This window comes from Aythya ferina (genome assembly GCF_964211825.1).
Source record: "Aythya ferina genome assembly, chromosome: 18".
NCBI classification, from domain to species: Eukaryota; Metazoa; Chordata; class Aves; order Anseriformes; family Anatidae; genus Aythya; species Aythya ferina.
The window spans coordinates 6398653-6420484 of NC_140317.1; the positions used below are offsets into that span (position 1 = coordinate 6398653).

At 36.0% G+C, this 21832-nt stretch overlaps 1 protein-coding gene across 2 annotated transcripts in view; it reads right to left on the reverse strand.

Annotated features, from left to right (window-relative positions):
- Nucleotides 1–21832, reverse strand: part of B3GNTL1 (UDP-GlcNAc:betaGal beta-1,3-N-acetylglucosaminyltransferase like 1) — a 124212-nt gene that overhangs the window by 80158 nt on the left and 22222 nt on the right. For both annotated transcript variants that reach the window (XM_084492637.1, XM_084492636.1), the window contains exon 6: nucleotides 8873–8968. In XM_084492637.1, coding sequence (XP_084348763.1) covers nucleotides 8873–8968 — 96 coding nt within the window. The remainder of the gene's footprint in view (nucleotides 1–8872; nucleotides 8969–21832) is intronic.

Here is a 21832-nt window from a genome sequence, read left to right on the forward strand (position 1 = left end):
AATAACGGGTACTGCTATTACATGATAACAGCACTAATTCAGACACTATTCTGCCAACTTTTAACATAGAACAAGGAGATGGCTTTTGCCCTAGAAATTTTACAGTTTTGTTACACGAGGTGCTTAAGAAGGACAGGGAATGACAGAGGGAGAAAATAAAGAACATGAACATGAGATAAGATAAAAAAAAGGAAAAGAGGCACACCATGCAAATCTAGTACAGAAGGCTGTTTGCACAAAGTGGCTGCAGAAGGAGCTTTAGTAACACGTTGCAGTGTTAAATAAGGGTATCCACATTAAGAGTCACTCTGCTCTGTTTAGGACTTAAATTCCCCAAAATCACTATTTTGTCTTATATAATTACACAGTAAGATACGAACTAGATATGGAGATTAAAAAAAAAATACATTAAAACAACAATTTAAAGCTCTTGCACTATAGCATCAATCCAACAGGCTACATGAGGCAGAAATACATTCACATAACAAATAGCTATGCTACAGTGACTTCTTGTACTTATTTTAGTATAATTGTATCAGTGCAACTCTCTACTAGAGACTGGGTTGCATTTGTATATGGGTACTATTTCACACAGGTCCTAGGCAATCAAGATGTAATTATGAGCTATTCTGATGCAAATTGCTTTTATATAAGTGAACCCACCTAAGAGCTTTTAGTAGTATATTCTGGTATCAAATCCCTAGTTAGATAGATCTAACATTAAAATCTCTACAAGCTAACAAGTTTAAGAAGCTAAATGCGTAGACAGCACACTTACTTTGTCCTTAGTGGTAGAATAAACTCTCCGAAATTATAACAATTAAAAAAAATGCTTTAAGTAAAATTTCCATCATCGTTATTTAAACAGCAAGGGCTTGTCTTAATTTGACTCCAACCATGTGTAAAATTATCATAATCCTGAGATGTATATGTTCATCACTACATTTATTTCATTCTGACATTATTGGAGTACACGTATGCAAAGAATTACCCCAAATAAATATAGTCCTCCTGGCATGTTAAGAAATTATACCCCTGAAAATAATAATTCCTTTTATTGTACAAACTTTCTGAACACCTATCCTTTGTGTTGGCAGATACATATAATGCGTATTCTGAAAGAATTCAGCAATAGGCTCAAGAGCATAAAGGCATGGACAATATTGGAAAAAATTCTTCAAATTCATCTAATTAAAAAAGTCTGGCAACATTTTGCTTTTTCTAATTTGGTAGCTCTGAAAATCACTATAATTTGCATTACTACGACATCACAGCTTATTTAGCAACAGCATTGGATTTCCTAATTTCATTAAGGTGTGATGCTTTTAACGTGAAAGGTATAAAGCTGCCAGGCATACGTTTTTCCTCTACTGCCTCTTTCTGTGCTGTAAGAAGAGTCATTGCAAGTGATGCAAAAGGTTAAATCCACCCACATCATAGAAACCAACACATCCAGAGAGGTGGCAAAGGACCAACAGTTACACTAGAAGCCAGATGCAAGACCGTTTCCTTCCTTGTTATACACCCCATGCACTGCAACCGCTCAGATTTCCGTTCGGGCCAGTGCTTGACTATCCTTCTGCTAACCACAAAGCACATGCCTGCTCCACCTCCTTTACATGTGATCATTCTAGTTCTCAAAATGTGAGCTGCATACACAACTCCCCTACGTCTTGAGGAACTAGATATATGCTAATCATCCCTAAGATCATGTAATTGGCACAAATGAATAGATGAGTATCTATTCTGTATGACAAAGGACATATTGTTCGGTTATGGCTGATCTAAGCTAACACCCTGAAAAGCTGCCTATTATTTTTTTTATTTGAATAACTTCAACCTCAAGAACTTCTAATCACAGCCCATTTGGCCAAGGCTGTACAAACAAAATAAAAATCCCTTGTCCCAGTCAAGGGTCATGCTTGTGCTAACAAAAAAAAAAAAGTACAAAAATTGAAAAGATCATTAAATCTGGATCCTTATACTCGAAAACTGTTAGACTAGAAGAAAATATGCTTTCTTAGTGACACAGGAAGATAAAACCCCAAACATAAGTGCAACATATATCATTAATGGAAAAGGATATGTTGCGTTATATTGTTATATTTCTTTTTAAATTCAACTTCCTTTATTAGGAAAAAAAAAAAAAAAAGCAAGAATTGCTGTTGAGACAAATGTTAAACATGGCAGAGCAAAGCCAGTATAATTAGTATTAAGAAACAGAATCTTGACTGTGATAGGTCAAACCAGCCATTTGATCTACCATCCAACACGGGAAGTGATGCTTTCACACCCCCACCCACTCCAGTTACTCCAAATATTACCAAGCTCTGCTGAAAATCCTGCCCAATACTTTTAGCACTGAAAGCTGAGACCAAAAACAGCATGTTATTTTCTAATAATAAGTAAAGTGTTCTTAACTTGTGCTCTGTCACAGGTTTTGAAAGGTGAGAAACCATTCAGTGCCTGCTTGCAAGAGAAGAAATAAATATTTTTTTTCCTATATATATAAGGCTATAAGAGGGAGCTGCATTACAATAAAAATATATGCTTGGAATCAATTATTTTTATTACTCTAAAAGCCATACTAAAAATGTTTCCATTTTTGTGGAATCAGCACTTTGATTTTCCAACTCAAAGAACCAAAATCACAGGAAGTTAAGGGTGTATCTGCTCTGTGTTCTCACATATGGAGAACTAATTGAAAAATAAACAACACTAAATTAGTTGGAAACTTTTGTATTGGGAGTAGACTTTCGTTTTGAAATTAAAAAAAAAAAGATTAGTCATTTCAAACTTTTAAATATCATTTTAAAACAACTGTTTTTTGTCCCTCATCTGTTAGACAAAAGTAAAGATCCCTTAAACTACAAAAGGCAATGACATAAAAGCCCAAAGTGAAGCTTAAAGACTATTTATTTGTAATCTAACATATCGACAGGATAAATATGGAAGATCAAACAAGAATAAATATAGCATTCAGAAGCTGGTAGCTATTAGTCGGTTTCATCCACATCCCTAAGTGCAGACCTACATTAATAAACAAGCCTTAATTTTATTTTAACTCATTGCAGTATTTATCAAATTAATTTTCAGAAGCACTGAGGAGACATGGATGTCAATTATAGCTTTGAAAAGAAATTATACATTCCCAAAAAGTTAATCCTTGACAGTTTTCCTTTACATTTGCCGTTACATGTCCATCAAGCATTTTATAAAAACTGTTTTTTAGGATGCAAACATGCCACATTACATATTGGTATAATTAAAATACAGGGCAAGATCATCACTGGGTACTAATTATAGTTCAAATCAACTCTTTTTTTACCTTGTTAACCTGAACATCCAAAGGCAAGTCATGCTTTTTTTGTCATTCAAGTATCCACCATGCTCTAGGACTGTACTGCAAGTTACTTTTATATTATAATGCCTCTATTGCATTCATGTATTGCCATATATTATAAACCACAATCATGCATGCAAATCATCAAACAAAACATGAGAAGAAAAATACAACTATTTTAACACTATCCTCTGCAGTATGCCTTTAAACTCATGCAAAATTGCTAATACAATGCAAAATCTGTATAGTTTTGAACTACTGCAAACCTGTTTCTGAAAGTTCAGAAATATTTGACCCTGAGATGCCTTTACATAAAGCCACACTGGGAAGTTCTAATTGTGCTTTGAGTTCACAGATGTGGGTAAGCCACTTCTCATTAAACTTTCTAAAACTTCATGAGCCCCTTTGACATGCATTTTCTAACACAAATATAAACATTGACTAGCTTGTGCAACTTTGTTTTGTTCTCCTTTGGAGGGGAAAAAGGATCAACCACAAAAGGAAGCAGCTTTTTTTTTTTTCTTATATGGTATATGCTTAATCCCATAGAAACTAATGCAGTCTACTGTATTTAACCAGTTTGTAATTTAGGTTTTATCACTCAGTAGAAAAACATCAGGGACTTTGCTATTTTTAGATAAAACAGATGAAGGAAGAGGAAACTGTGACCAAAAAAAAAAGTGCCCAAGAAAGCGTTGAGTGTCTTTTGATCAAAAGACAACAAATACAAATGAGCTATACAAATGCAAAGGGGGGTGGCGAAATCAATCATTCTTTTCATGTTTTATTCATTCTTCAGAGTAGGAAAGTCTTACTCTCTGCCCGCCTCCAGCCTTTACCAATGTCAGTGGACAAGAAGCATTGCATACACCGACTTTCAGACTGCAATCTCAATTGGTATTTCAGTTCTGACATACTGACAACTAAGCCCAGCACTTACAAAGTCAGAATTTTCTGGTCTGCAGGTGAAGAAAATGGATGCTCCAAGCCAGAAACATTCAATCTGTGGCCCGTCTGGAAAATGCATCCTGCTTGCAATCTGCTCTGACCAGCTTTGTCTACCTCTTTGGGACTGTGCAGCAGACCAAGAGAGTTGTTCTGGTTAGTACCAGCTTCCATTTGGCTGCAGAACCTTATCAGGGCAGTGCAGCTCCCTCCCATCACTTTGGGCTTTCTGCCCGTGCAGCACACAGCACCCCTACTCACCTGTCTGCTTCCTGAGAAGGACTGCAATGACTCAACCTACTCCCAGCAGCTCTGTCTTCCAGGCAGACAGGGAGTAAGGTGCACGAGTTTTTTCTGCCAGCCACAACCCACCCCGACCACCCACTCTCCTTGAAAACTGTAAGAAGATGCTTGCTGAGATGTACTAAGACAATGCAATACTGAGTGTATGGAATTTATGGAAAAGGTCTGCCGTGTGCTCAGGAAAAGCTCCTGATATATGGTCCTTTAGAACATACTACGTGATCCGCTCAGCCAAAAAGCTGGATCTATTTCCCAACTGAGTATATGTGTAGTAAATCCTGATTTGTAGTGTGAACTTTTATTTAACATTAATTAAAATTCTAAAATAGGAACACTTCATAAGTTGGGAAGCACAGCTTTTAAGCCTATTAGCTAAATAACCACCTGTAATAGCATAAAAAGTGATCATTATGGAACTCTAATAGGTTAAATACATGTATTATTCTTCTATCAGGTGGCCTAGAGAGATTATTGGTAAGAGCTACAAATCAGCTGTGAAAACTTCCAGACCTATTCTATACAAAGAGCTCTAAGACAATGTGCAATGTGCCTATGGATCAGGAAGCAACACAGACATGCTACAGTGGACAACAGCCATACAGAATCACAACGTTTTGGTCTGTTACCTTTCTAAATTATGACAGTCCAGTCTTATCAGCCAGGGAGCCCACTCTGATTTGCAAGAGTTTCTTCACATACCAAACAAAGCTCACTGGCTGCTTCTAAGTAAACAACAACCATAAGAAAACAGAGAGTTTTTGTCTTTGGGGGGTAGGAAAAAAAGGCAGGTCAGATGGAATTATGCTTCAGGCTGAACACAATACTACACAGGCTGCCCGTGAGATTAACCTAACCTAAATAGTGACTTAACAGACATGGATGTGAACTTGGCTATGTTACTTACAGTCAGCAACAAACCTTAAAAACTACTTGTATAAATATTTGTGCAATTAATCCAACGTTAAAGCCATTTAGACGTTTTTACTTACACAGTACAGTAAAATTTCCAGTGTACAAGGGCATGATCAAACTTCAAGCACATTTCAGACTCTAACATCCTGTAGGATTAGATTTAATCTGTATTTTTTCCACTTACTTCAACATCCAATCAGTCATTTATCTATATTTGTTTGCTTATTTTCTTTCTGTACCTATCACTAAAGAATTACCAAACAATTAAACCTTTTTTTTTTTTTTCCTGGGGCTGTAGGAAATATTTCTTTCTGGTCTATAGGCCAGAAAACCAGAAAAATACCAAGTCAATCAATATATGTATCTGTGTATTTTAAGGCTTATATTAATATATGTGCAAAAGTATGCTTTAATTGCTCATAATTCATGCAGAAGATAGCCTTAAAAAGCAAATATTAATCTTTTAAAAAGTAGCCTTCACATTAGTGTGTTCTCTTTGTACTCTTTTATTCGCCCCCACACTCTCTGGGGTATATATTCTGAAATTTCACGCATACCATAAAGTATCTTTGGAATGTTACAGTATAATTGTTTAGAGAAACATTTAATGGATGAGTAAGCATCAAGAGGCCATGGCTAAGGGAAGAGAAAAGTTAAAATGCTAGAAGCATTTTGCATTGAATGATCTCAGCATGAGGACAGGGTATAGACATTCGATCCAAAAATCTGGTATTGACTCAAGCAATATAAAACCAGCAGCCAGCACCACAGCATATGAAGCCATTCAACCACCTAACAAAACATCTGTTGCCACCCACCTCTTTCAAACTGGACTTCAGTCACTGCCTAGTAAAGCAATCAAATGCTACATGATATTATTAATAACATAAATATTATGATAGGGGATTACATGATCTTGACAGCTGCTTTTTTTTCTTAATGGTCACTGTTTCCTAATTTACAGCACAAATAATTTCCACGTACATGATACAGAAATGCAACAGAAGTAACTGCAAAAAAAAAGCTGGGCACTGAGTACAGACACGGCTAAAAAAAGCTGAACATTCTTTCACTACAGGAAACTGCTGGAGACAATATGCTGTAAATTAAAGCCAATTTTCCCAAATTCCCTGAAGGACTGCTCCTCCCATGGATTCTACAAATCCCTCAGCAGAGGCCCATCATGAGAGTTTTCTCGGGACTTATTTCCTGAAAAAAGGTTTTAAAAGCAAACCCAAAATTAAATGTATGGTTTATCACGATGAAGGGAGCAACCCCCTCACAGGCCTAACCTTACACAGTTGTTTCATATCCTGATCATTAGAGAATAGCTGAAGTAGTTTTTACTCCCAGTTTCTCCACCTACCTATACTTTAAGTCAAGAAAAAGCAAAATAATTACATCCCTACCTGAATTTTTGATCAGAAGAATGGATACTGCAGCAGGAGAAGAGACATGCCAACATGTACTGCTCTGGAAATCAAGCAGTTCTTTTAGCACCAGAATTAGGAAAGCCAAGCTTCATATAGACTTGCATCACAGTTGATTATGGGTTGCAGCTGAAGCTTGTCTTATAACCGAGCACCTAAATTCTCTGTCCAGGTGGATTCTGTGGTGCTTAATATACGAATTCTAGCTGCTGCAGTAGAGTTTCATCTATTTAGCTTTGCACTTCCATAAAATTTTGAGAAACCTACAGTCTTTGAGGAACTCTATGTTAAATCTGGTGGAGAACAGGTAACAGGTTCAAATACAAAAAAGGAACACATAAACAGAGTGATTATACAAATCTCATCTTGTTTAGAAATCTGTCAAGAAGTAGCATGTTCTGTTATGCAGCCTTCTAGTTTCTGTCCCAATATATTTTCCAAAATTCCTTATCTAGTTGTAAAATGTGTGAATCTAAATCATACATAAAAATAATGGATTGCACATGTTGTTTGGTTAAGTCTTCAAGAGATATTTGGAGGCACATAAGACTGCACAGGAATTCCCAGGTCACTGAATTTATACCTTACTATCAGAAGCAGTACACCAGAAAATTTCTTCCAGACAACTTGCAACCCCATCTTAAAACTAGTTTTCATTTTGCACCCCTCAACTGACTGGACTCTAAGTAATCTCAAAATTAGGGTACTTTTTTTTAAATTTCTGGCTTAATTCATTAAAGGCTCCATCCAGTGGCCATTTCAAGATAGATAAACACATAAAATTGTGTAGGACAAGCTTCTACATTGCATACTCTAGTGTTTCTTTGTCTTCCCTTCAACAATATAGTGATGTGCTATTACTGTGTATCCAGATACCACTGTCAGATAAATTCATGGTTTTAAACCTATAATCTTTTCTAATTGCCCAAAGGCAATTCCAAATATTCCACTGGGTAAGTTTTCCTGTAACTACTTTCATTTGGTGAATTACAGAGAACCATAATACAACTGCTGATGTTAAAACAAGGTCTACAGATTACTTCTTGTGTTACAACAACCATACCAGAGCCTTTGAGTATGTCTTTGGGGGCTATGGTAATGGGGAACACAACACAGTTTACAATGAAGTCTAACAAACATGGATACGTTAATCTTTTCAGCCACTTAAATCCAGGAAAATCAAAAGCAAATGTCTTCCTACCATAGCATCACATAACCCAATCCCAAATACTTGAATCGTAATGCCTGCTGGGATGTTTTCTTCTAACCATCCATTAGATTTCTTATAATACTCAGCACACACATTCCTCCACAAGCTGGATTGATTTCTTCAGTTTAACTTGTTTTTGCCAAAGTCTCTTTTAGTTCAGCATTGGCTGCCTGCCTAACGAAACAACCTTTCTTTATGCCAAAACTGTCATCTTCGGTCGTACAAGATGCATCTTACTTAGAAGCATGTACAATGAGCACTATGTTTAATGCCTGAAGAACCGCTATTTTGAAATGATCTCTAGAAACACTTAAAATGATAAAGAAGTAGTCAGTACCTAAACCCCACGGAGAAAAAAAAATTCTTATAAAGAAAGATATAATTTTTTTAATTTTTGTATTTAAATATATTTTAAAATGAACACCCTAAACTAATTATTAGAACATGAATATATATGTTTAACCACAGACAGCAGTGAGAAAAGTGAGGCTCACTCTGAACCTCAAATTGAAAGCTTCAATCTCACTTAGTGTGAAGTCATCATTACATAGTGATCATATGTACCAGAAACATTTCTCTTACTTAAAAGTCTAGCATTTAAATTATAAAAAACTGATTATCTTGGTAAACTATCAAGCGTTGCTAATGAACAACAAAAAATAAATAACGAAATAAACCTCTCGCTGTATTTTTCTGCCATAATTTCAGTCACAGCTGAAATAAGAATACCTGTGTAAGAAGCTGTTCTTCAGTCAGATTATTGATCCAACGAGTGTACCGTTCAGTAGACATAGGTGGCTCTCTTCTGACTTGGCAACCAACAATCTAAGGCAAAATGAAATGAACACTGTGTGAACTGCTCTGCACCCACATGGCAGCAAAACAAGATCACAAAACAGGCATTCAGAAAACAGGAAATCCAAGAATTAAAATCATAATCTGAAAATTAAGAATAAAGAATCTTAAGAGTTAAGATTATAAATCTGAAAACCTCCATTCTGTAATCACCAAAGTTAGAAGCAAGTGAAACAAATCCAACATCATCAAACCCTAAAGACAGAACTGTAAAACCAGTGCTGAGAATTAATGTGAGAAAGAAAACTTGGTTGATGGAAAATATGAAGACAATTCAAAATGTGATTTAGAAACAAAACTTTAAAACCAAAAATCTTTTCTCTGTTTCTTTAGTAGTACATCACACTTACACACACACACACCATATCTTTGGTTTTTCTTACTCTTTTCTAGTTTGAGCGTTGGAAAGCAGATATTATAGATGAATGAAACACCTCTGATGAAGTTACTATAAAGATGAAGTTAAGATTTCATTCTAATTTCTTCTCCTTTACATACAGGATAGTATCCTCATCTAGATAATGATATCATTATACATATGTAGCAGTCCTATGCTTGAATCATATATGGAATTAGAGGAACACAGAGGAAGAGAGGGATTAATATGCTTAAAACTCAGGTAAAATGTTCTCCATAGTAGTAACTTTAAGTTCACTTTTTCTTAAAATTACCTAAATATGCTCTCTATACACATACACATTTTTATTTCCACAAGGCTTTCTAATTATTTTTAAAACCTGTATTTTCACAAGCACATGAAAAAAATAAATCCTTCTTCAAAGAAAACAAATGACAATTCCTTTCTTAAAAGCAAAGGAACCAAACAGCCACAGTTGGTGCTCCTGGTGGCCTTTCATAAGACTTCCATGGCCATACCAAACCTATATGCAGGGCACATAAAAGCCAGCATCTCCCTCCTGCAGGAGACAGTACTGTAAGACATCATTTATCCACATTCTTCAATTATAATGACTTTGCAGGAAAATATACTTAACAGTATAAATGCATATTATTGTGAACAGCTGCATTTTGAGCTTGCAACACAGCAGGAAAATAAATGCCTAACAAAGCTAGCACTTTGTAAGAAGTGAGGAAAATAACTATAAATGCCTGACAAAGCTAGCACTTTGTAAGAAGTGAAATGTTCGCACTTCCCTCTACCCTACCATAACAGTGAAATGTTTTGCACAGCACAAAGACTTCCTGCTTTCTTTTCATTTTCTAGAACCAAGATCACTCAAGACTGCTTTTAGAGGCATGTTTAGAGGTATGATGAGAGGTATGTCCTCTCATCTTAAGAGGTATGTTTTACAGACAGATCTTGAAATTGTCACCATGCGATCAAACTTATTCCTGGATCCTCAGCCAAAAAAATCCAACCTTTTCCCTCTTTAGTGATACTATTCCTTTCTCAATGGGACTCTGACTCGTGACTAGCATTCTTGCCTTACATAGCTGCAAGATAAATATCACCCACACACAGCAACACATCCTGAGCCTTCGGTATGGCTCCTGTACAGCACGGCTCATTTAACCAGCTTCTTTCATCCAACCAGAAGCGGGTTTATTTCGAGTACAAATGGCTTCCTCTGGTTCCCCGGTGTAAGGTGTGGCATCAGAAGCAGTGCACACCGGTTCCCATTTCCTCCATGTCTCACAGAGCTCTTTTATATTCACTTCACTGAATATTTTCTTTTAAATTCAAGTGAAAGGTTTTTCACTGTTGCTTCTTTCACAAATTTTAAAACACATCGATGAAATCCCTGCTGGCCTATTTTACATCCATTCAGACTCAGAAAGTAAAAGAAACTCTCCATATTAGAAATTTTATTTTCAATATTTTGAATATCCACTTCCATGCAAAAATTGAGTTCATCCAAGAATCAACTTTTTGATCTAATTAGGCAAATTTATTTGTATTATTACAAATGCTAACTATATACTGGCTTATACCTATACCTAGATTAAACTACGTTATACAAGAAATGCAGTACATATCAGATTCCAAGTAGGAACATGCTGTGATGCAGTATTAATCGCCTTGTATAGTAAACAGTAACATGAACTGTAAAAAAATATTTTTTCTGGCTCATGGCAAAGGAATATGGCTCTTCATGGAACAACAAAACTCTAATCAGGACAGAAAAACATGACAATCCTTTCTGCTACCACATTAGATAATTCATTTTCTAGACAGACAATGCCTTCGTATCATATATGAAACATGGCTTATAGCTTATTGAGCCGTTTACTTAAATAAGCACTAGCATCTCTGCAAGGAAATACCAAATAATTTATAACTTATCACAGCAAGAAATGGTGATGGATAAGAAATATTAAGATCATAAAATAGTTTTCTGGTTTTACCTTAACTACCAACAAATACATATTCTGAAAAGCCATACAAGTAAATTTAAAAATTATAAAGGTCTAGGTGGTCTCAGATAGAATGCTACTTTGACATCTTAAGATACATCTGTGGTTAGGCACCTGAATGTCTCCTCTCTAGTAACTGTCACTTCAATGATTAGGAGTGAAGTTAATAAAGCATATCTAACTAAGATTATTAGAATTGGTCATGGATATGTACTTTATGCCACTAAATTTAAACATTTTAGGAGTTAGAGCACTGTAAAACTATTAAAACCAGCATAAAATAACTATAATTAAAACGGTCAAATTAATAAAACTAGAATAATTGGGTTCTCCATGAAACAGATGCTCTAAATTGGTCACAGCACGCTGGGTTAGCCATATTGTGCAAACTATAAATCTAATGAGCATGTTCAACTACTTGTTGATCAATACAAAATTCAGGGTTCTGATGATATTCAGAGGAACTAGATTATTACATACATTACAAAACTGTACTACGAGCACATGCACTGTTCTGTGAGTTACAAAATTGTTCCACTGAAATACAAGAGTATTGCTTGCATATCTGATACGTGTATAAATCAAGTGTTCTATACTCAGCAGCAACAACAGCCGTCAAATTACATGCCAGAACTTGTTCCAACTTTTCACTAGTGTTTGCTTTTAAATGCAATGTCCAGAAAGAGAGGTTTCTTATTTTCATCATTTTAGAGTTTTGTGTTTCCCTCGCACATATAAATGGAAAAAGAAGTGGGTGACAGGAAGCACAGATTAAATGAGTTGACAGTAATTAAAAACAACACATTTTCTGCAGATGTGGCTTTTTTTTTTTTTTTAACATCACTATAATTTCCTCTAACAAACAAAAATCTCTCTTATTTGGGAGACAGCCAATGGATCAGAACCCGCCTGTCATACTAAAGAGGAAATAAGAAGGAAAACCTAATTCGTCTCCAACTTTATCCATCCATTTTTTTCCATCTTAGTTTTATAAAAAGGGGAAGTGAACAAAGAGAAGCGAAAGCATAAATTCTCTATAAGGTATTAGGCACCTATTGTCCACTGTATATATATAAATAAAACATATGTAAATACATACATGTATATGCTTGTACACATACATATAAACAACATATTCTATGATTCTATGACCATACAAACTGACAATCAAGGACTTAATTTTCATAGAAACATAAGAGTGGATTGGGTTGGAAGGGACCTTAAAGAACACTTAATTCCAACCCCCCTGCTATGGGCAGGGACACCTCCCACTAGACCAGGTTGCTCAAAGCCCCATCCAGTCTGGCCATAAACGCTTCCAGGGATGGGGCATCCAAAACTTCTCTAGACAAAACTCATTTTTTGTAAAATCTGAAAAAGCAATCTGGAGATATCCCTTTTGTTCATACAGGGAGGTTAGAATGACTAGACTCCTAATCAGAGTTCTTCAATTACAAGTCTAAAACTATGTGGGTGAACCCAGGTTTTCTAAAAGTCACAGAAGGGACCATGTACTGGTACCATATGCCATGCAGTCAACTCTAGTAGTCTAACCACCAACGTAACCTTCACGACTTGAAAATTCTGAAGCCCAAAAATCCTACCAGAGCCATTTCATAAATCCTTCTGTGCATCTTAGTTTTGTCACTGCATAGTTCACTGAACAACCTGCCAGACCAAAAAAGGAACATGCTATACATACCAGAGGGTTTCTAGGCTCTGCTCATTTATACCCAAATCTCTCCTTCAGTTAACACAGGGCTTTATGAAGTCTCACCAAATTTTCAGCATTCTGTTTAACCATCCCTTCATTAAATTCATTTGAACTGTTACTTAGAAATCTACCATGGAAAGAGAAATCCTACACTGCCTCAGTCTTTTTTTTTTTTTTTTTTTTTTTTTTTTTTTTTTTTTTTTAAGTAGTCTTATGGAATAGTGCTTATAGAGTAATAGTTACTTGCCCGGGCATGACCCAGCAGAATCTTGTCAGATCACTGATTTCTCACTGGAAACATCACTAACAAAAATTTCTACCACTTCTTTTTTGTCATTTAATCATAATAACTAGGAGTTTCTCATGCTAACTGGAATGATTGTAAAACTAATATTTAACTATTAAAATACCTAAGTATTGGACTACATTTTTGCCAATGGCAATAAGCAGCTTCACTCATTTAACTAAATGTGAACAGATGACTACACTTATTAATTTGTACCTTCACCCAATTAAAAGATAACGAATAATAGGAATTATATCCTTAAACCTCTTTCATTTGCAGAACACTGGAGCAAGTAAGGAGGATTGTGTTGAAGAAATTTATCAGCTCCATTTTCAGTTCTGCTTCTTACTATTTTTACCTACAGCACGTAATTAAAGCTCAAACTTTATCTAAATCCATAATTTATAAAAATGTAATGGGATGTATATAGTTAGGGTATTACTGGGTGATATTCCATCAAATTGAAATGGTGCTATATTAAGAACCTGTCTGTAAAATGCTAATCACTATGGAAGTAAAATTGTGTCAATAATAATCATGCTTGCTCAGGCTTGATTTGACTGCTGTAGATGAAAGGAGATTTACAAAATACAGCTATTTACCGAGCAGACTTTACATTGAGTTCCCACACAAGTACATGGTCATCGCAGTAACTGAAAGGCTGTGTTACTAACAACACCCTTACATGGCACAGCAACAGCTAAACAGACTAGATATTTATACCAACCATCAGCATTTTCGATTTTAATCTTACTAGAAACAACACTTTAAACTGATGTTGTTACAAGTACTAAAAGATCTTATTTAACTTATATGGTGTTTGTCTTGAGGCCCAGGACCCTTTATTTTTTAAAGCAGCAGAATCATTAGAGCCACTAGTATCTTCAATCATTTAAAAAGACTCTGGTGACTTAGTGTAATCAAAAATAAAAATAAATGAATGTTTTTATGTCATTAAAATCTTTCCAATATGATATACTCAGGAAAGAAGGTGTTAAAATATATTTCCTTTTTCCTCCCCAATACACGAAACCTGTGAAGCATTTGCATTAGGTATAAAGATACAAAACAAACTCCTAGACTATTTAAAGTTCTTTCAGTAAGTATAAAAATGTGTTAATAGTGCTGACTCCCCAGTGAAGTCCCTTAGGTCAGATGAGTATCAATTTCTGCAGATGTTCTTATCTTGTAGCAGTCTTTATTTTATTTTTTTTCCTTCAAAAGAACACCCGTTAAACTTTCTTTTTAGCACTGGTTCTAATCCAAAGTCCACAACAGGATGTTACAGGTTTATTTTCAGCACATAAAAAAGAGTAATTAAAAACCAAGGAAGTATGAATGTACTTCAGCAAATTCACATAAAACCCAAGAAGTCAAAGCATTGCAATCAGAATGAGGACTGCTGAGCATCACATCATGCACACGTTTTAAAAGAACATTGTCAAATAAACAAAATCATGAAGTAGGAACACAGTATTTTTGGAAAAATTTCAAGTATCACTGAAGAGATACTGCAGCAAGTCTGAACAGGGAAGTGTGAGAATTCAGACTGTGTTCAATTATGACAGAACACAAATTTAAGCGGTTTCTGAAAGCTTTTTTTTTTTTTTTTTTTAAAGGTGAAGGAGCAAGCTCCTGTGCTTTTGATGACTAGTTTGGCTAGGAAAAAGTACCACCCCTCAGAAATCCTCAAAACCCTCATTCAAAATCATCAATCCAGGGATAAACAAGATCTAAGGGCTCAACCTTTACAGTAAGGCTACTGCACATGCAATATGAACTTGTTGCAAATGAAGTAAACACTTTGAATTCTGACAAAATGTTTAAACAACCTGTTCTTTGCATAAGGCTTAGGAATAATCATTGATGACAATAATGTTTACATGACTGCAGTTTTAAAACCAAGTTGTGTCTGTAGCTCCATAAAGTATGATTGCATTAATAACAGCTATCACCACAGAGAAATATCTAACATGAGGAATAGGGAATCTTACTTTTCAAATGTCACGTACTTCAAGACAGTTTTTAAAAAGAAATATTCTGAAATCTCCATAATCAGACATTTATCAATATGTAACAACAATCCAGTAACAACCATTTGATGGGTTTATTGGCATGTGGAGGCCATATTAAACAAAACTTTAATCACGAAGTGGCACAAGTTGAGATGTCTCTCATTTGGAATATTTGATAAAACGTAAAACAGATTTAAACTGACATCATGACTTTGAAAAGCACTGTGGCTTTTCAGAAGTACCAAATTAAACAGAATCTTAAGGAAGTTGTCTAACAAAAAGTGAAGATGCAGCTGAACTCCAGCGATCTAGGTGATTTACATGGAAAGGCCCAATTAATGAAAAACACTGTAAGAATAATTCTCACATTGTTAAAAAAAATATTTATATTGGATAGTCACATACATTTTCCACAGAGTGGAGAAAAAAAGTAAAGACAATGCAGTACACTGGAACTCAGTACACAGTATTGAAGTTCTAACACCCAGAATAATTAACACTAGTTCATGAAAACATTTATCTGTACACTTTATTCTCCTGGATGAAAATTAAACTGATTTTGGACTATTGAGAATTTTTAGCACCCCAAAAATAAAATTTCAGTTCATTTGCCCCATTCCTGGATGTGTTCAAGACCATGCTGGATGAAGCCCTGAGCAATCCGATCTAGTGGGCGGCATCCCTGCCTATGGCAGGGGAGTTGGAACTGGGTGATCTTTAAAGTCCCTTCCAACCTGAGCCATTCTATGATTCATTTTCCACTCTGTCCATGCCAAACATGGACCAGATATTCCTCAGATCTCCTTAAGCCCATTTACTGTAGCAAATTTCTACACAGATTGGAGCAAACTAATTTGATCTGGTCGCCTATCAAGACGTGCCAGTATCCAATCTGTTTCTCTTCGATAGATGTTCTGTGAATTAACGCTTATATTGAAGCTAAACTCTAGATGCACTGCTCGCTAGGACATGCCTGGGCAACGCACAGCGACCTACCTCAAACGTGCTGAGTAAGGGAGACAGAAGGGGAGGTTATGCAAATTAACTAAGGAGAAACAAAGATTACTTAAGCTCTACATGATGAAGATTTTAATCAAGTTCATGCCCAGAATAAAAGCATTTATCAAAGAACAATCTGCTAAACTATCTGCATGACCTGGAAGATGAAACACCAACAAGGAGATTGGTAAAACCTGGACTTGAGTAGAAGACACAGAACGAGAGATTACCAACAGCCACCAGCACGTTACACGCAGGAAGGACAGAATTTAAATGGAGGTACTTTACTATCACACCAAATGAAGGTAGCATTTCAACATTATGAAATTATGTTTAATGACAGTTTAGTGAAGCTTCATATATGCTTATTATCTTTTCACACCTGCAAAATTACATACATGCTCTCACCTCATTTTGCATACAGACTAAAGCACTAATTTAAGTAGAGAAAAGGTACTCATCAGTCAGGAATAAAGGCTCTCACTACAGAAAAATGTTGCTAACCCCTTCCTCAAAAAAAGCAGATGAGGAATGGCATAGTACAGAACACATTTCTACCGTGTAATGTCATACTGCTATCCAAATTTGCTGGATAGTTCATGAACACTTTCAGAATTCAGGTCACTTCCCAATAAGCTTACTACAGACTTGCAACTCCAATGGAGCCGCAAATTAATTCTACATTTTCATGGGTTTTGGTTTAGGGAAAAAATAAGTACCAGGTGTAATTGTATGAAAATCCACACAAGATTTAGAGCTTCTCAATTCTAATTAGTACTAGGCAACAAAAGACTAGTTTAAGATGTAGGTACAGGAGATATGCATTACCTCAGTTTTGCCAGCTCTAGCTATGCAAAGAAGGCTATCTTGTCCATTAGACTAAACCCTTGCCTAAGTGCAAAGTAATTACCAGACTGCATAATAATCATTTTGACTCCTAACAGAAAGTATACAGATGAGGCACAGCATGCAGTCTGAAGGAGCAATCTGTTTTTTCAGGACTACTCCAACATTACACTAATAAGAAGATACAGCAAACAAAAGGCTTTAAGATCTTTCAGAGGTGACCAAACTCTGTTGGTATGTGGAATGTAATCACTACACACTGACTGCCAATACTCCCAAACTGCTACTGTTGACTGCTAGTTTATAAGGTGGCCTCCGTCTTTATTTTTCTTCCCATTTTTATTTTTTATCCCATTCTCCCCTTTCATCATGAAGCAGCCTGGTCTGGCACGAAATAAATAAAACAATCCCGTCTTTATTCCAGACTTGTGATAATAAGCAGAAACAAAGGAGCCCCATTAATTTGATATATTATGGCACAGCTGCTCAGCAAAATACTACAGTGAAAAGTTTCTGCTGTACAAGCCGGTGCTCTAAGGAGTGATGCTGCACTCATAAATTCTACCACAAGAGTTTCTACATGTGCAGTTGCATACCTGAGATAAGTTGGATGTGAACACTATGTGTGATAGATGAGAAGGCAATGTGTTCATTATTCAGCAAAGCAAGACACTGAGAACAAACTATTTACATGCACCATTCTATTTGTACACAAAACAATCAGAGCACACTCTCATTTAAAGAGCTGCTCTGCTGTGCAGGACTGTGAATGAAAACTGGTCTAAACTACCTTGAAGTACCTCCCTCCCCTCAAGGACAAGAGCTAGATCTAAAATTTGGAACTCATTGACAGATGATACAAAAACGCCTGTTAGTCTTTTTGCAATCAGAACACTGCAATGCCCAATATTTTTAAGCCATTCCCAGTGTTCCCATGGATTAATATATAAAACCCCAGTATCATAACAATACAGCAGCAATTGAAACATCGTCATCCTTCAGGTATTTTGAAAAATAATTAAATATCATCATGACAGCCACCTAAAAAATCAGAATGTTGTTCTTAAAAAAGTTCTGTTCCACATTAAAATGAATAGTCTTAGTGTTGCACAAAGTAGACATTATTTATAACTGTAAGAGAGGATCTACTCATTTTATTGTATACTTTCTGTTTCTACTGAGTAAATCTTACAATTTCAAATATCGGTTTAAATGAATAAGGTGGAAGCTAAAAGGACAGACATAATCAATTATTATTAGAGTGGAGTCAGATCCATTTAGTTACAGAAAAAGGAAATGAAATGCTTGTTCCTGCAGTAGAGAAAAGAAAAAAAAAAAATAGTAACCTCTAACCAGATGCACAGTGCTAAATAAGGAACAGGTAAAGAAAATGGAGAAGAGAAAAAACACTGTCTTTCAAACATGTAATAGAACTATACAACAGGTCTAGGCAAGCAGAACGGCAGGGTATAACAACAATACAAAAAACGAATCTACTAGAACATAACTTTCAATAAGAAAATAAGAAAAGAAAATAAGACTTCATTTCTAAGTTTAGTTAATTTTGGATGTTCAGAGGGAGTAGGGAGGAAGACAGGCCTGAAGTTGTGCCTTAAAGACAGGATCAAGCTCCACTACCTTATTCATTTGTCCATTTCTCTAATTCATTTGTTGACTGCACAGTATTTGTTTACTGCTTCCCTGGGGCAGATGAGCAGGTCTGCAAACTAGCAGCACGCTCCAGTTTGCTCAATCCAATCGACTACCTGAGGGTCACATTAACCAAAGATATGTACAATTTAGTCAGTTGTTTAACAGATTCAATGCAATAGGTTAAAATTGCCTGAGGCGTTACAGTTCTTGACCTAAATCCAAGCTACAGCATACGCCAAGTATTTGCTTTAGAGATGCAAAACAGTGAGAATTTCTCATTGAAAAAAATGCAAACAGTATCTCAATGTTCTCTCACATGCCTAAATATCCTGTATGTTTGGGAAAGAGGCTAGTAATTTTAAAACAAAAGAAAGGTGTTCACTCTGACACTTGTACAAATCCACCTCTTATTCAGCCAGTGAAAAGAAAAGGAAATAACCAAGACTGCGATGCCAGCTGTTGGGAAGACAAGGAAGCGAGGAAGAGCTTGTTTATTTTCTAAGCAATTCTGCAGAAAGAAAGATACAAAGATTGGATGCTGTATACTGTTCATATGTAGTCATATTGTGACGGCACACATATTCCCAAATTAAACACTGATGAGAGGAAGAGTAAACACTTCACCATGCCAAGACAACAATGTGGTGTTCAAAAAACATTCAGTATGGCTCTAAGATAGATGAGAAGGTCAATTGATTTTGACTGTAAACAGTCAAAATCATCTGGGAGCGGATGCAGGCAGAAATCTCATCTGTCTTTGAAACAAAAAGCCGTAGGAATTCTTAAAGGACACTTTGCCCAATACAATACTTGGCCCAAATTCAATAACAGAATGTATGTGGACCATAGGTGTGAAAGACTTCATCGTTCACGTCTGCGCGTGTGTGGTTTCGGCAACAACATTGGAAGAGTACATTTCCTGGGCTACTCCAAATTCAGAAGCCTTTTTTAATAGAACTCTAGTATATACACAACATCAGACCTTCTCCAGAAGTAAAATAAAATAGGAAGGTGTGAATTTCTCAGAAACAGTGGAAATGTGATTTGAGTCTTTTCATGTACTAGCTGCCAATAAAACATACATGATTTGTGATGGGTAATCCTGAATAAATGGGATAAGAGCAGTAAATAGAATAGATGCTGCTAAAAACTAGAGTGAGAAATTTTAGTAACACAATCATTCATTATCTAGTAACAAAGTCATTCGTTATCTGATAAGAGCATAAGCAATTTGAAGGCACATGCATATGCTGCATAAGTGCACATCTGCACTAGACAAGTAGAGCCAAAAGGTTGGTAGCTATCGTATTATCAATAGCCTCAAAAACTTGTATCCTCTGAGGGTGTCCTATTTATAGAATCCCTGTCAACAAGACCTAGACATAATGTAATATATCTGTATATTCACCAGACGTTGGGATGACAGTGGTTCTAGAGAGCTACTAATACAACATGATTTTACTGAATGTAATTTGCATTTTCAGATCCCAAACCCTCTACTGTAAATGTTACCGACAACAGGATAACTCTGTCCTACAGGATTTTTATTTTTTTGAAAGTCCTCAAGATAAGAAAAGCTCAAGAGAGTTGAGCAGAACTTTTGTTCTGGCTTTTTCAAAGCTTGATTAAGTAGTCCACAACACAGGAAATTAGACTGATAAAGCTAAGAGCTTCTGCAGTGTTACTCCAGTTAACTCTACTACCTGATCCTGGGAGCAAGCCAAGACACCACTTTCTTTGAAGAACACCCAGCTGAGGAGTCATTCCAAAGGCATCCAGAATCTTTGGTGCCACTGTTCATTGACCAGACTTCAAGTCAGGGTGAGGCAGTCTATCTACACTTCACAATAACATGGATGAGGAAGAACCTCAGGGATTAGTTAGGTTCTGGAAGAAAGTTCCTCTTGGTGGAGAAAGTTGGAGATTTTTCTTACTTGTATATCTATGTTAGTAACAATAGGTTTCAGTAGACTAAAACCTACAATATTAGAAGCTACTGGAAATACTAGTCCCCAAATCTGGCATTCGGTAACAACTTGCATGGCTAGGAATAAACAAAAGGAACAAAATGTCTGTAAGTACATTGAGACTACATTAAGTCAAAATTAAACTATAAATCCAGGTCAGGAAAAGTTGCAAAATACTGGAAAGTCCAAGTCTGCAAATTCGAATTTCAGGAACAAACCAAAAAAGCTCATTGCTTCACAGGCATTTCTTAAGCTTCTGCTTTCCACTGCCCCTCCACTACGCTACAGTCAGAACCTCAAAAACGGAACAGAACCTTATTCAAACCTCCCCAAACATCTTCAAAAGCCAGAAAATTGAATGGTGTGATGATTCTGAAGGCAGAAGAGAGATCACTTTGTAAAGAATAGCAGAGCACCCTGACATTGGTATGTGTATTTGTGGATAGGTTCTCACTTATTTTCTTAAGATAAATGAAGTTATGTCAGAACTACAGGGGGGTCTCTGGACCAAACTGATACATTTATGCCTTAGGAGCAGCTGGAGATGTTCCCATTTTTCCTTTCAGGCCTTTCAATTAGAGTTCTGGAATACACAGTATTAACCCAGAAGGGATTCTTCACATAAGCATCTCTTCCTACACGTGCTACATCTATGACATATGAGGAGCACGCACATCCTATCATTTTTCTTAAGATCTCAGGCCTTTTTTTCCATTCATTTGAGAGATTTTTTTTTTTACATTTCTCTGAATTGAATATTTTCTGTATTAATGTCAGATAACTGAAAAGTGGAAACCCCGATTTCCCATACTAAGTCAAACTGACTCCAGACAATTTTATTTAGAGAAGTGCAAAGCACAAGTTAAGCTTTGTAAATAGACAAGTAGTACCACCCTAAAACGGGACCACAGCTTCAGAAGAGCTTAGAGCCTAGGAAGAACAAGTTTGTGTTGGTTGGAATATATCATGGAGACATAC